Below are 14,306 nucleotides of genomic sequence, written 5' to 3' on the forward strand. Positions count from 1 at the left end.
GGTATTGGCAGAGAGAGAAAGAGAGATTTTTTTTCATTCGCACGCTCCGTAAATTTTCATTTACAACCGAAAATAAAAATTTCAAATGACCCGCCATTCAACCATGACCCAATGAAATAATAATAATAACAGTAAAAATCCGATGAGATAAAGAGGGAGGGGAAATCGGTTGAGAGTGTGTTGGCAGGTTGCGTTCTTTTTTTCTCGTGGCCCCGTTTTCGATCGCCAAAATATCCTCTCGGTGCCCATCAGTGTCTGCCGCGCGGCGGTGTTTCCAGAGAGAGCTTCGATTCTCGGAATAATAACAATATTAATGTAAACATACGGTGGATACTTTTTTTTGTTGGCAAATCATCTTTGTACATACAGGCATATTATACACGTATCAATTGGCTGCAGCGCCGGTGAAATAACCCATCATGCTCCGGAATATGTTGTGATGTGGCGACGGCGGCTCTTCCTTCAGCACCGTTCAACCATTAAATTATATTTAAATATTTGTAAATAGTAGATCACATTCTATTGTATATATATATATATATTTATTGTATAATATAATATACATAAAAGATGAATGAAGTGGTAGTTTTATTACTGCTGTCAGCTGCTATGCTAATTGGCTGTTACTTGGCGGGAATGATACCTTTAATAGTTAGCTTATCTGGGGTAAGTCTCAAATCATTTACATTTTTCGATCATTAATTTATGCATTAAATAAAGTCTCAAGTGTTTACATTTATTATGTCTCCTCCCTCCTATTCTGGATCCTGGCATTAAAAAGTGAATTTATTGTATGAAAAACAAAATCTTGTGGGGCCCCTGTTCTGGTGAAGAACCACCAGCTCCCCACTTTTTCCTATGTGGGGAGGGGGGAGGCATGATGATTCATATCCTTTGAACTTATATACAGTTTTTCCTTTAGGGGCGGGACAGCAATATATATGATTGATACCTTATATACAGTTTTTAATTGATAAAATGCCCAGGGGTCGCTTAAGCAAGGGTGCAGTGCACCTGAGCAGCATGCTGTGAGAGGGGCTGCAACGGAGACTTTTGTTCAGATGTATAAATTTTTAAAATTCTGAATAATAAAAGTTCACAAGACACCAGCGCTGACACTCTTTTGAGCCATACCTTGACTATGAATGTGGTGATTAAAGCTTGACGGAATAGACAGGGCCGTTATAGCAGAAACAAACTCTTCTAAAGCCCATCCTCCTCCATTCTTGATGAACCCCCTACAAGGGGCAAGTGGGTATTTCTCTGTGCCCCCCAGAAATAATTAAATAAAGCAGAGTAAAGAATTTGATTTCTCTCTTGCTTAGGGTCTGGAGCACCAGGATCCCCTCTCACCCTTTCCCCCTAGTTTCTGCCTAAAAAACTTCTTGGGGTACGTATTTTGGCATTAACTTTGTTAACACCAAAATACCTACTTTTGTTATAGATTAATTAAAAACTTCAACCCCAGAAGGGAGTGGAGAAAATATAATGGCTCATCAACAGAGCCATGATGTGAAAATATTTATCCAGCATAATATTGAGAGCTGTGTAATAACTCTGAACCTTGACAGACCATACACACCATGCTTCCCATCTCAGTGGGATATCAGAGCCTTCAATAACTCTTAATTGTTAAAAAAAATCAGATCAGTTTGTTTAAAAGCGGGACATATGGTCCAGGGCTATGTGTCAGAAGCAGCAAGTTATTGTGTAGATGGGTATTTTACGGGGCAGACAAATTTTGCCATATTATTCTACTCTTCAAAAGGGTAATAGCTTCCCTTTTGGTTCCATGCCTGAGCAAAGGCTGATATTTTCAGCTGCAAATGGAGCCGAGGTAAACATCCTCAGCTGTGAATTAAGCCAAAAAACAGGAGTTTTTAACTGCTAATGAAGGGGATGCAGACATTTTAAACTTCAAATGGAGCGGAAGTAGAAATCTTTAGCTGCGAATGGAGCAGAAAACATGCATTTTCAGCTGCTAATGAAGATATATTCAGTTTTGAATAGAGTGGAGGCAGGCATCTTCAGCTGCTGCTAATAAAGCAGAAGCAAACATCTTTAGCTGCAAATGGGCAGAAGGCATGCATTTTCAGCTGCTAATGAAGCAATGACAAATGGAGCGGAGGCAGGCATCTTCGGTTGCAACAATAGCGGATCCAGGGCGATGTGTCAGGTGAGGCAACATATTGTGTAGGTTCAATGGATCGTCCCTTAATTTAAGGGACCCAAATTTTCCCATATTATTTGACTCTTGGGAGAGATTGCCCCTCTCCCTCTGGATATGCTCCTTTTATGGTCAGATCCATTTTGTTGCATAAAAAATTAGGTTTATCCAAGAGTCCCCTGGCTAATTCTGTTTCAGCTTCCCCACCAGGATCATCGTTGGGATCTACACATGAGGCTTTGCATTTGGGCAGCAGGTGAGCTCGAGCTGCTCCTGAAAAATCCTTTATAGAATTCATTGTTGATTAGGTATACATTTTTTCCAATTCAGTCATGGTCAGTAATTGATGTGAATAATTTCAAAAGAAGTTTGATAACTTTATTTGAGGTATTCAATTTTTTTTGCATGTATCTCATTGCCTCCATGTAGGGAAGGACGATAGGAGTCTCGTCTTTGGGGGGGTCTAAGGTAGATTCACACTGGACCAATGCAATTAGCAATACAACCTCAACAGACCATTTTATAAGAAATTCAAATTTGTGGGCTACTTTGAAAACAGGGCATTCAACGGTGTAATGGAATCATAATCATTGACAGGAAAAGCAATCGGTCATAGCCTCTGAGAGTGAACATTTTTTCTCTTTACTGGTGGGCTAAATAGAAAGGGTGTTAGGCGAAAAACCATTACCAGTTAGCATGTTAAAAAAAGGCTTTAAAGCCATAGACATCTACATGGATCGGTTGAAAAACTGAATTTCAGGTTTTCTAACTCATCTGTGTCAATAGTTCAGATCGTATCATTGTAGTATTGGTCCAGTGTGAATCTAGCCAAGATGAATCTCATATAGTGAAAATAATATTAATGCTACCTTCTATAACAATTATCGTGTAAATTATGGCATCAATCTCTGGTCCTCTGGACTCAAATCTATGTCCCTTTCTGTACATATATGTCACAATCTGGTAGTCTCGATGTCATTTGCAAGCCATTAATTGCTGTCGCCATCTATCTATCGCACAGCACTATTCAGTAGGTACCTACATATATATGTTTCAAGTAAGAAGTATTCTGTTTCTGTAACTCAGTTGGGGGTAGGGTACTCGTCTGGCATACGAGGGACCTGGGTTCGAGTCCCATAGAGACAGGCAGAATTTTCCCAAAAACTAGTATCTCTATATAAACAGTCAGTTTTCACTATATCTTGTATTAAACAAGTGGAGGTATATGCATCTTTCTCTACATGTGTGTGATTACTAGCTTGGACAAAAGATCTTCATTCCTAAAATATTTGGTTGCATAGACGGAGATAGACTTGGAAGTCTGGGGGGGGTCATTATTGCTGGGGGGGGGGCACGACGATGATGATGTCGATTCATATATGCATATAGGCCTATACATTAGATCAGTCAACTTCACCCTTGCCCCCCGTATCTCCGCCCATGTTTGGTTGGCACCTAGATTTTTAATGTTGTTAGATGGTCATTAAAAGAGACAAAAAAACCAGTGTGATCCAAATATTTATTGTGCTGTCGTTTGTATTTTTTTGTAGGAAAAATTGCAACTTGTATCAGTATTGGGTGCTGGACTTCTTGTCGGAACTGCACTCTCGGTCATTATCCCAGAAGGAGTGAACACATTATATGCAACTCAGTTGAGTAAGTTTATTTTATTTTTTTCCTTTTCCTTTTCTTCCCAAAAGAACGACTCAGCGTATTGAAAAATGTACAGCCAAATTTTGTAAAATATAATCTGTGAATTCATTTGCTGAATGAAAATCATGTGGCAATCCGAATCATAGAAGGCATAATTCCCTGTGTATAATCTGCATAAACAAATTTCATTCACCAATAATGAAATCTTAAGTGATAGAAGGGGTGGTTGGTTATATGTTTTTGTAGGGAAATTTTGATTTTTCCACTCGTACCTTGAGACATCTATGGGCCATTCTCACAAAATAGGACAAAAAATGGGGGGAAAAAAATCAAAAATAAATGTCAATCAAAAAATCAAAAAAAAAATTTCTTAGGGACACTTATTTACCTGTTGATAAATAAAATATAGCCAGCAGGTAAGGTTATTCAAAATTAATGGTGAAAAAAAATAATTCAAGTTTCAACATGTTAAGAGGTAGTAAAATCTGACGAGGCATTTTGCCTATTTCAGCACTAATTTGATATTTATGCTTGACATTCCCAACATGTTCCATCTTTCTTAGTTGCTCATCTTCCTTTTGGACAAGCGCTAATATTCTGAACAATTTTTTTTTTGTCAATTACATTTTTATTTGTATTTTGTTTTTTTTTTCTCAATTTTATGGGGGACAACAGATTTCACTTCAACACTATTTGTGTTCAACACTAATTTGTGTTTATTTTGCTTGAGTATGAGAGGCATTCTTAAAATAAAGCCTTTAGGTTAAACATTGCTGCAGCTTGATGCTGCAACCAATAAACTTGCATTTTTACATAGACCAGCATTATCTGCTTAGTTGTGGGCTTCTGAGTTCAGAAGACTGATGGCAGCACTGCTTGAACACATAACAAGCATTCCTAAAAAGCAAACTTAGGTTCATAACATATACATGAACATTTTGACATGTACCCATTTGTTAGAAATTCAACAGAAGAATATGAACGATATGCATGTGGTTTAGTAGTAGTGGCTGTATATAACTCACACTAAGAAATTCTTATGTTTTTCAACATGAAATCCGTAGATTACACACAAAAAATAAAATAAAATTAAATTCTATATGACTATACTAGCTTTTCATAAAAGCAATCTGAGAATAAAATAATTACTTTTGAAAAATAATACTTAATAGTACAAAATAATATAATTTGAAAAATAATAAAATAATTACTTTTGAAAAATCAAAGTTAATTTGATTTTTCTAACAGTTTTCTGTTTGAAGCATTGCATTATAAGCATCTTAATAATTACCTTAGTCCAGCGGTTCTAAACCGGTGCTCTGCGGAGCCCTTGGGCAGGGCCGTCTTAAAAGCTTCATGGGCCCCCGGGCCAAGTAGTTTATCTGAGGCCCTACCTTGTAAATTCTAGAAAATTTCAAACGGATCTCATTTTTGTGAGGCCCTTCTTCTCCTGAGGCCCCCAGGCCCATGCGTTAAGACGGCACTGCCCTTGGGGTTCCGTGTGCACTTCCCAGAGGCTCCGCGGCCACTCGAGGATAATAGAATAAATCAATAAATTTGATAAACAAACAAAAAGCAAAGAGGCCTAAAGGGTACCGCCATATAAATAACATACTAAAAAGGGCTCCTCGAGTTAAACAGGGCTCGGCCATAGAAATTATACCCTGAAAAGGGCTCCGCGAGTCAGAAAGGGTTGAGAACCGCTGCCTTAGCCCATTCCTATGAATGAATTTTTTCTATTTTCAGAAACTCTGCATTCAGCTCATGAATCCCACGGGAGTGATGTGGTGTCGAAACCAATAGAAGAAGCGCATTCTCACAATTCAAATTTCATTGAACCGCATTCTGTTATTGGTGTTACATTAGTACTGGGTTTTATATTTATGCTCCTGATAGATCAGATTGGATCGGCACACAATCATATTCCTAGTGCAGGTTTGTGATTTTTTATTACTCAAATTTCAATAAGTTTTCATATCTAGGAAAGTCAATTGAGTTACAATACCATTTAACTTAAAAAGAAAAATTCTGAAGCAATATGCATTTTATTTATAATAAAAATCTATTAATAAATTTAAATCTATTAAATCTAATAAATAAAATCTATTATTAATAAAATTAAAATATTATTAACTATTAATTATGAATCTATTATTATTCTATATCAGCCACAGAAAATCACTGGTTTGATTGCAATATTTGTAAAAATTAGTGCCAATTTTTTTTATTAAATTTGTAAGTACAAGTAATCTCTCACTTTACGCATGTAATTGGTTCAGTAAAATAATTGCATAAAGGATAAAGAAAGATGTGCAGATCAATAGCTTACCCAGGATCTAAACTAGAGGGGGCAACTCACAGGAACTAAATTGATACGTCTATGCTGAGTGTCAATTACTACACTTTAATTTCTCTTCTAGGGGGGGAGGGGGGAGGGTAGCTGCCCCGTCTGCCTCTCGCTGGGTATGCCCATGGTGCAGATAATATAACTCTTGAGAATTGCAATACAGTGAAACCTTGATATAACCATACTATGCGGACCAAGAAAAAATATCATTATAGAAAGATTACTATTATATCGAAATTTAGCAACCATTATCATCAGGAGCTGCCAAATTTATGCTCTTGTTGGCATTTCCTCTGTTGTTGTTGTTAATAGCACCATGAACTACATTTATTACCATTTATTCGGTACCAAAAAACTCAGAATAAAATATTTTATAACTTTTAATAAAATATTTTTTTTTAATTTACAAAATTTATAAATGAAATTGTTTTTTATTTCATTTATTAATTACATGTATTTTATTAATTTGATTTTAACAAAATGTTTCTTCTGAATTTGAAATAATGCAATAAAAAAAAAGATAAATTTTGGAAAATTAATTATATTTAATTTTTATTTAAAAATTATTAATTTAGTATTAATAAATTAAAATTTAATATTAAATTATTAATTTTTATTTAAAATTATTAGTTTATGAATAAAATTCAGTTAGTTGTATCAGCCTGTGAAATAGTTTCCTTTACATTACTGTGCGATACACAAAAAGTAGCTGCACTGTAACTTCATTAACACTTTTGGAGGGTAGATAGTGCAAAATATCCATGTTATTAATCATCCTCGAAAGAACAAAAATTTGTGAGGAATTTATTAATATATTGAAAGTTATTTTGAAGTGAAACAAACGTTATCATTGTAGTAGTTTTACAATGATATCTCCTCAAAAAATATAATTATAAAGGGATTTATTGTAGTAAAGGATATTGTTGTATTGAGAGGAGTTTAACATTACAGGATTTTTTCGAAAGCTCTTTATCTGCAGGCTGATCTTAATTGTTTATGTTTATTATTTCCAGACACTGAAGCAGGAGGATTAAAGCAAGACAGGTATAAAATCACAGCGACATTAGGTCTTGTTGTTCATGCAGCAGGTAAACAATTGTTCTGTATTTTTTTTTTCTAAGTTGAAATTCATGAAATGTTGTATGAATATTTGCATTTTGCAGTTTCATTTCCATATTATTGTTTTTAACCCCTTCCGCATCAGGCAAACCGTAACTGAAGAGCTTATTTTCAAAAGGGAACATTTCCATTTCTTTTTCGAAATTCATTTTTCAACTGTTTCTAAATCTTTGGGATTAGTTCTATCTGATTATGTGACAAGGTTTATTCCAATTGAAATATTTTTGGTAAAAATTACAATGTAGAATTAGTTGTTTCTACCAAGAAGTAACATATCCACCTCATTCCTCCACTTCTGTATTTTTTGTAGAACCTTTTGATAATGGTCACCCATGGGACTAAAATTGTGTCAGCTACGACACGTGTCTGTTAATATATAGTAAAATACATTAGTCCCACCGACATAATTTTTAAAAAGTGCACTTTAATGGAGGTGTCTGCTAACTGGAGTGCTGTTATGGGAGGTTCCACCGTAGAATGATTGTGTTTCTTATATTAATTTTTATATACCTTTAATACAGTACCTTTATAATACAGTCGGCACTCATTATCCCATTGTTACACCACAGTTCCTTTCAAAATAGATGTATTTGATAGTCGTTATATCCAAAGGAAAAAATGCAAGATAGTCGTAAAATGAAAACATTCGGGACTTATTGTACCTGTTATTGTAATGGAATGGTTGCTATATATAATACATGCATTAGATATTATAATGCATGAGTTATATATAATGAGTGTAGACTTTAGTAGTTCATGAATTTGTGAACAATTAAAATTTCCAATAACATCACCAAAGTTTTAAAATTTGAAAGAAAATAACTTATCTGTCAAGAGGGCCAAAAAGCAAGATATAATGATTAAACTGCACATAACACACTAGGGTTCATAATTCCTTGATTAGCTGAGAATTCATGAAAATTAATAATTTTTAAATAATTACTTGTAAATCTAGACCTTTATACAGTCACTGCTCGATTTTAGGAACTAGTTCTCTGGTCCCAAACAATATGCCATTGTATGAAGAGATGATAATCACTTTTCTTTCCAAATATCAGTTTCAGCTTTACATCCAGAAAATTCAGTTTCTCAGAATATGCCATTTCTTTGAACATATTTTCCATTTGCAAAACAAGCATTGACTGTATGACTGTATTGACTGACCCAGGGCTATATAGTAAGGACTATTTCATCCCTTTGAAGCCATGCTTGCCGCCTTGGATAAGTGGGTATGGCCTCGCAGCTACTGCATGACATCACTGCTCGGACACTTTTTTAGCAGATGATATCAGCACATGAGAAACATGCTCTTTTTTCATTTTAGTTGCTTATTCTACTGTTTTAAGTGAGTGATCTCTCATTCATGGTACGGTTCTAGTGCCTCAAATTTATGTGTGTGGTATTTTTATAATCCAAGAAATAGTTGGTAAGTAAAAATGTCTTTTGATATTAACATTCAAAATGGTGATAATAACTTCAAACATTTTATATTAGAATTTTTTTTATAACATTGCTACTCATGTTTTTATGTTTCAGTTGTATTGGAAAAACAAAGTCCAAGGCTTCTAAAAGCCACACCTAATTGAAATGAAAACAAAAATATAGTAAAAAATTATTGGAAAGTTCAAAAGATAATTAAAATTACAGTCAATGCTCATTATAATGACCTCACGTTATAGCAAACATTCCATTACAATGACTGGTAGGATAAGTCCCAATAACGACTATCATATATGTTTTTCTTTCGATATACCGACCTTACCAATGTCCATTTTTGCAGGGATGAAGAGGTTTTCATTACATCAAGCATTGACTGTATTTGTCTCGAGTTGGCTTTCAATCAATCCAATAAAAAATTAACTAATGTACATGATTCAACTGAAATGGATCCGAGAAAATTATTCTCAGTAGAAGTTACCTCATAAGCAAATGCAAAATTTCTTAACTTAAATTTCGAAATAGTTGAAAAAGGCAAACCAGTAAACAGGCAGATACTAATGACAATAGTTGAAAAATAATTTTGAAAATAATTCACTGGAATGAGCAGTACACCAATTCCAAACTATCATAACTGACGGGATGGCAAAGCGGGAGCACTCTGTTCTGTTTGAGTAATGATGTCAACTTGTACCGACTCTGGCACACCATGACACAGCCCTTATTATGCAGCCCTGATGTATGCCACCCTTTTCCCAACCCTGAACAGAGAAGGTTTGAAAGTAATCAAGCTATGTCACACCTATTCTTTTTCTAGTTAAAGGATCTAACTTAACGAAGTCTAGAAAATTTACAATCAAAATAAGCATGCTCGTATTTAATCGAACAGAGTTATTTCTCACTCCAATTCTAGACCACTTTTTGATTGTGTACTATACAGTGATGGGTGACACTAAGTTGTTAAAATGCTTGCATAAATAATTAGCATCATCTGCTTAACTTGTATGTTAAATTTGTTCCCCCTCTTCATCCCATTATTAATGTGGAAGGATTTTGGTTTTGAATATTTGCCCACAAGATATATATCCCACAATATTTTGCCCACAAGAGCATGGGTGGAGATACAGGGGCATGGAGGGCATTGATCCCCTCAAGGTGAAAAGTGGAGTTGACTGATCTAATGTATATGTGTGTATATATGAATTGACATTATCGTGCCACCCCCCCCCCCCCCCCCAGACTTTCAAGTCTATCTCCGCTTGATGTGTTTCAATGATTTATTTGTTCAGCTGATGGAATTGCAATGGGTGCTGCTGTTACCACATCCCATGCTGATATAGAGATAATTGTTTTCACTGCAATAATGTTGCACAAGGTTTGTTATCAGATTTTCTCAAAAGTAAATTTTTTAATTGTTATGTTTGTGAAGTTTTGATGATAGCAATCTTCATGCTATTAAAAATACTTTTTCCCCTCTGTGTTAATGTAGGCACCAGCAGCATTTGGGCTAGTGACATTCCTAATGCACGAGGGCCTGGACAGAGTGAGAATCAGAAAACATTTGCTGGTGTTTGCTTTGGCAGCACCAGTTCTAGCAATAGTCACATATTTCGGTATAAGTCAGGCAAGTTGAATCACTTATTCTTTTTTAAACAGGCAAAAATAAATGTTTCTTTTATTGAAAATTCATTATTATTTATTGAAATAGTTTTTACCATTTTTCCACTATTTTTTATGGGGAAGAGGGGGAATAGTATCAAAGTGAATTACATTCAGTCAACACATATCCTATATTTCATGAATTTTAAATCTTACTTGCAATTGAAACTAAATTATTTTTGAACATTAATCCTAAGTTGCCTTGTATTAATGTTTTGGCTGCTGATTTCCCCTATCCAATTCGTACATTCATTCACAAGGGTGATGCTGCTCTAAGAGGGGTGCCAAAAATAGGTCCTGAGCAAGCAGAGTTTTTTCCTGGAGCCACCCCTGTATATCCATGCTTATTTTAATTCCATCAAAACATTTGTGTGCACTTCAACTAGTGTGTGTACATATATGGTATACTTTGCACAGTGTCACTTATGTGTGATACAGCAAGTGTATTAGTCATTATTTACTTTCATTTTATACCCAAGCAGGAAGTGGAGGAAAGTCCAAAATTTATTGACAGCCATTGAGTTCACTGAAACATTGAGTTCTGCTTTAATGAAAAAAAAACCAAGCAAAAAAGAGTGGTATAAACTTGCCAAGTATCGGACTAAAGAGACTTTAACTTATTTGTTTCACCATCACCGACTTTTGAAAAAAAACTATCCTGTTCTATAAAGCATTGTTAACTATTACTACTCCATCATGATCTGTTCCATCACTTCCGCTCAAGAGCAATGTTGCTGTTTTTGGATAAAACCCTGCGTAAGAAGATACTTGGCAGCTGGATAGCTATGGACCACACCCTCAAAAGAGACATACATGTGTTTATGTATTACATTTCCAAGCATCTCAGATATCTGAAATATATCAGCGTCACAACATATTGATAAATATTTTTTTAATGTTCAGAAGGAACCTCTCTAATCTGGCTTTCCGTGAACCATATCTAAACTAGCCTTGAACATTTTTTTCTTTATGTCATGATTTTATTACTATAGTATATGTTAGCAGCAATTTTCAGTATGTAGGTCTCTATTGGCTTTATATTTTCAATTGTAATGTAATTTATTTGACAAATTTTTAAGTATATAGTATTTGTAGCATTCAATATCTCTTTATGAATTACTTCTGTATGTCGGTAAAGGGCTAATGGACTAAAAAAATATTTTTTTTGATTTATTGAAGATAAAATATGCATGATGTTGGCATCTAGTAATGCTCTTTTTTTTTTATTATTACAATATACAGTCTGCTAAAGAACGTCTTTCTACAATGAATGCAACTGGGATGGCTATGCTATTCAGCGCTGGAACATTCCTGTATGTTGCCACTGTACATGTTTTGCCAGAGATCACCAGCAGATCACATTCCCCAAATGGTGACCATATGTCTGAGCACAAAGGGTTTCGTAAGACTGAGCTCCTTGCACTTGTAGTTGGTGCACTTCTTCCTTTGCTTCTGTCTGTTCATCATCATCACTGACATTCAATTCACTTTAAAAATCAATAGAAAAAAAAAAAAGTTTCATCATTTATTCGAGCGGAAAGATCTTTTAAATTTTCTATTATTCAGAAATCACATAGTTTATAGAATACAGAATTATGTAAATTTTTTTTGGAATTATATGGTTTTATACATCAAAAAGAATTATATTTTATTTGGTTGTACATTTTCTTATACTTTTTCTTCCTTCTCTTACCACTTTTACTTTTGTATCCCCAAACAGAAACGTACATAAACAAAAAGTTTCAATTACACAAGTAAAAAAGAAATGTTTTTGTAAGAAGGAAAAAAACTATTATTATCTATCATTTATGTTTAACAGATTCTTTTCCAATACAAAATTATAAAACAAACACAAGATGCTACAAAAACTGAAAAAATATCAAAAACATAATTAAACTTATTCACAGTTAGTTTTCCTAATGGAAAATTAATAAAAAAAATTAGAAAACAAACGGGTTCAGCACAAACAAATTCATCATGTTCGCAAAAGATCCATAAAGAACCATACAAAAAGAACCTAAGTTTCATGTCCAATCAGTGTTGTTCACAAAAAATAATTTTGAAGAGTACAGGGATAGTTTTGTAAAAAACAAAAGTTGTTTTTTTTAATGAAAAACAGAGAAATAACTTAAAAAAATACCTTAAATTTGAAGGACTGTTTTCATTCCTCAATGAAATTTAGAGATAAATTGAATTTTGATGGGTGATGAATCCAGATGGTGTATTAGCAAACACTGTGTTCAATGTTGGATATTGCATCTTTTGAAAACTTCAGTAAATCAGTGTGATCATCATATACAGGATGTTCTGTTAATGGACTGTCAAACTCAGAGGGTTTTTAGTAGGCATCAAGAGGAACAAAAATTGCAATGGAACATGGTGTCACAAACCACATTGAGAGGGTAAAAATCGAGAAAACAGCATGCAGGCTCTGAGTCCAGAGGAGACGAAAGGTGGATATCATTTGATCGCTGAATGCGTTCGTGGGTTCACTCACCATATCTGACGTAAGTAGCGTCGCGAAACGCATGCGCCGGAGTAGGATCATGCGCTGCGGAGGACGTAAATTAAATTGTTATCGTTGCGGCAGACATCAAAAGCATGCCTGGTATCTTCGAGCGTGTCCGGAATCGTTTTTACGTCGTTATAGACTGTGCAGTAACGTCAGCGGCCGCCACTTAAACAACTCTTGTAATAATTAATCAAATAAATCTTTTTGTAGTTATTATTGTACTTTTTGTCGTTCCAGCGTGATGTTGAAACCTGCATGCGTTTTTCGCGATTTTCACCCTCTCAACGTGGTTTGCGACACCATGTTCCATTGCAATTTTTGTTCCTCTTAATGTCTACTAACAACCCTCTGAGTTTTTCAGTCCATTAACCGAACACCCTGTATATATGTATGCAAAAATGATTAACTTGTATAAGATTTCTTTTACTTCCATATCCATAGTATTGATTGATAAATTCAACTGTGTGTGTCAGTTGATTTTTCCTATCTATTAAAGTAAAATTAGTAAGGTGAAAAATTAAGGTTAATTTTTTTTCCCCTTTAATCACTCTCTAGAAAATTGATGATAGTATTACACTAAGAAAATCTGTCTAGAATCAAATTGTGCATTGATACACAACATAAATTTTCCAAGCATTAATTACCATTTGCGTGATTGATACAATATATCTGTTATATATTCTCTTAGAGGTAATTATTCTTACTATATTCCTAATAATACTTTACTGAATCGCTAGGGATTCAGTAAATCATTTTCTTGAAAACGAATTTATTGAAGCAATATTTTGTTATGAATTTATACCTTACCTCATTGACGTACGATGGGGGAACCCCCCCCCCCCCTGAAGCCGAGATTATAGTGTTTTTTTGCAGGAAAAAACTTAACACCCCCCCCCCCCGAGAAGAAAAAGAAATTGAGAATCCTCTCCCCCACGAGAAAATTCGGCGTAAGCCTATGCCTTAGATCAACGATCACGATCTAGGAACAGTGCCGTCTTAACGCATGGGCACCTCAGGAGGAGAGGGGCCTCACAAAAAGGAGATTCGGTTAAAATTTTCCAGAATTTACGAGGTAGGCCTCAGGAACACCAATTGGCCTGGGGGCCCATGATGCTCTTAAGACGGCCCTGCCTAGGAACTCGTCTCCAGAATGGGACAGATGTACATTCAAATCCTCCTAGATAGACCTACCTATAGATAGGTATAGTATCTAGGATGCTTTGGTATATTTCCCAACGCCAGAACGTCTCGGGAGTATCGTGCGGGGGACGGAAAATGTTCAGAAGCCTCTATGGTATCTGGCTGAAATTACCAGCCTGCCAGTCATAACGGAGATAGACTTGGAAGTCTGGGGGGGGGGGGGGCGCAAGATGATGATGATGTCGATTAATTTGTACAAATATACATTAGAT

General features: G+C 35.1%; 1 protein-coding gene across 1 annotated transcript; it reads left to right on the top strand.

Moving 5' to 3' along the window:
• The first annotated feature begins 249 nt into the window (after positions 1-249).
• Zip102B (Zinc/iron regulated transporter-related protein 102B) lies at positions 250-12,023 on the top strand. Its single transcript, XM_089243525.1, has 7 exons — positions 250-666; positions 3,718-3,823; positions 5,567-5,755; positions 7,181-7,255; positions 10,013-10,098; positions 10,213-10,347; positions 11,625-12,023. The coding sequence occupies exons 1-7, from the start codon at positions 571-573 to the stop codon at positions 11,856-11,858; spliced, it is 921 nt and encodes a 306-aa protein (XP_089099651.1). The 5' UTR covers positions 250-570; the 3' UTR covers positions 11,859-12,023.
• The last annotated feature ends 2,283 nt before the right edge of the window (positions 12,024-14,306 follow it).

This window comes from Pholcus phalangioides, unplaced genomic scaffold (assembly GCF_987345545.1).
Source record: "Pholcus phalangioides strain wild (caught in Gottingen) unplaced genomic scaffold, Ppha-v1.0 ptg000015l_1, whole genome shotgun sequence".
In the NCBI taxonomy this organism is placed as follows: domain Eukaryota; kingdom Metazoa; phylum Arthropoda; class Arachnida; order Araneae; family Pholcidae; genus Pholcus; species Pholcus phalangioides.

What these genes read in the sequence shown, in the direction of transcription:
- Zip102B (XM_089243525.1), top strand. Translation starts at nt 571, where the DNA reads ATGAATGAAGTGGTAGTTTTATTACTGCTGTCAGCTGCTATGCTAATT. An exon ending in CAATCATATTCCTAGTGCAG is followed by an intron (nt 5,756 to 7,180) that starts GTTTGTGATTTT and finishes TATTATTTCCAG; the next exon opens with ACACTGAAGCAGGAGGATTA. An exon ending in TCTTGTTGTTCATGCAGCAG is followed by an intron (nt 7,256 to 10,012) that starts GTAAACAATTGT and finishes TTATTTGTTCAG; the next exon opens with CTGATGGAATTGCAATGGGT.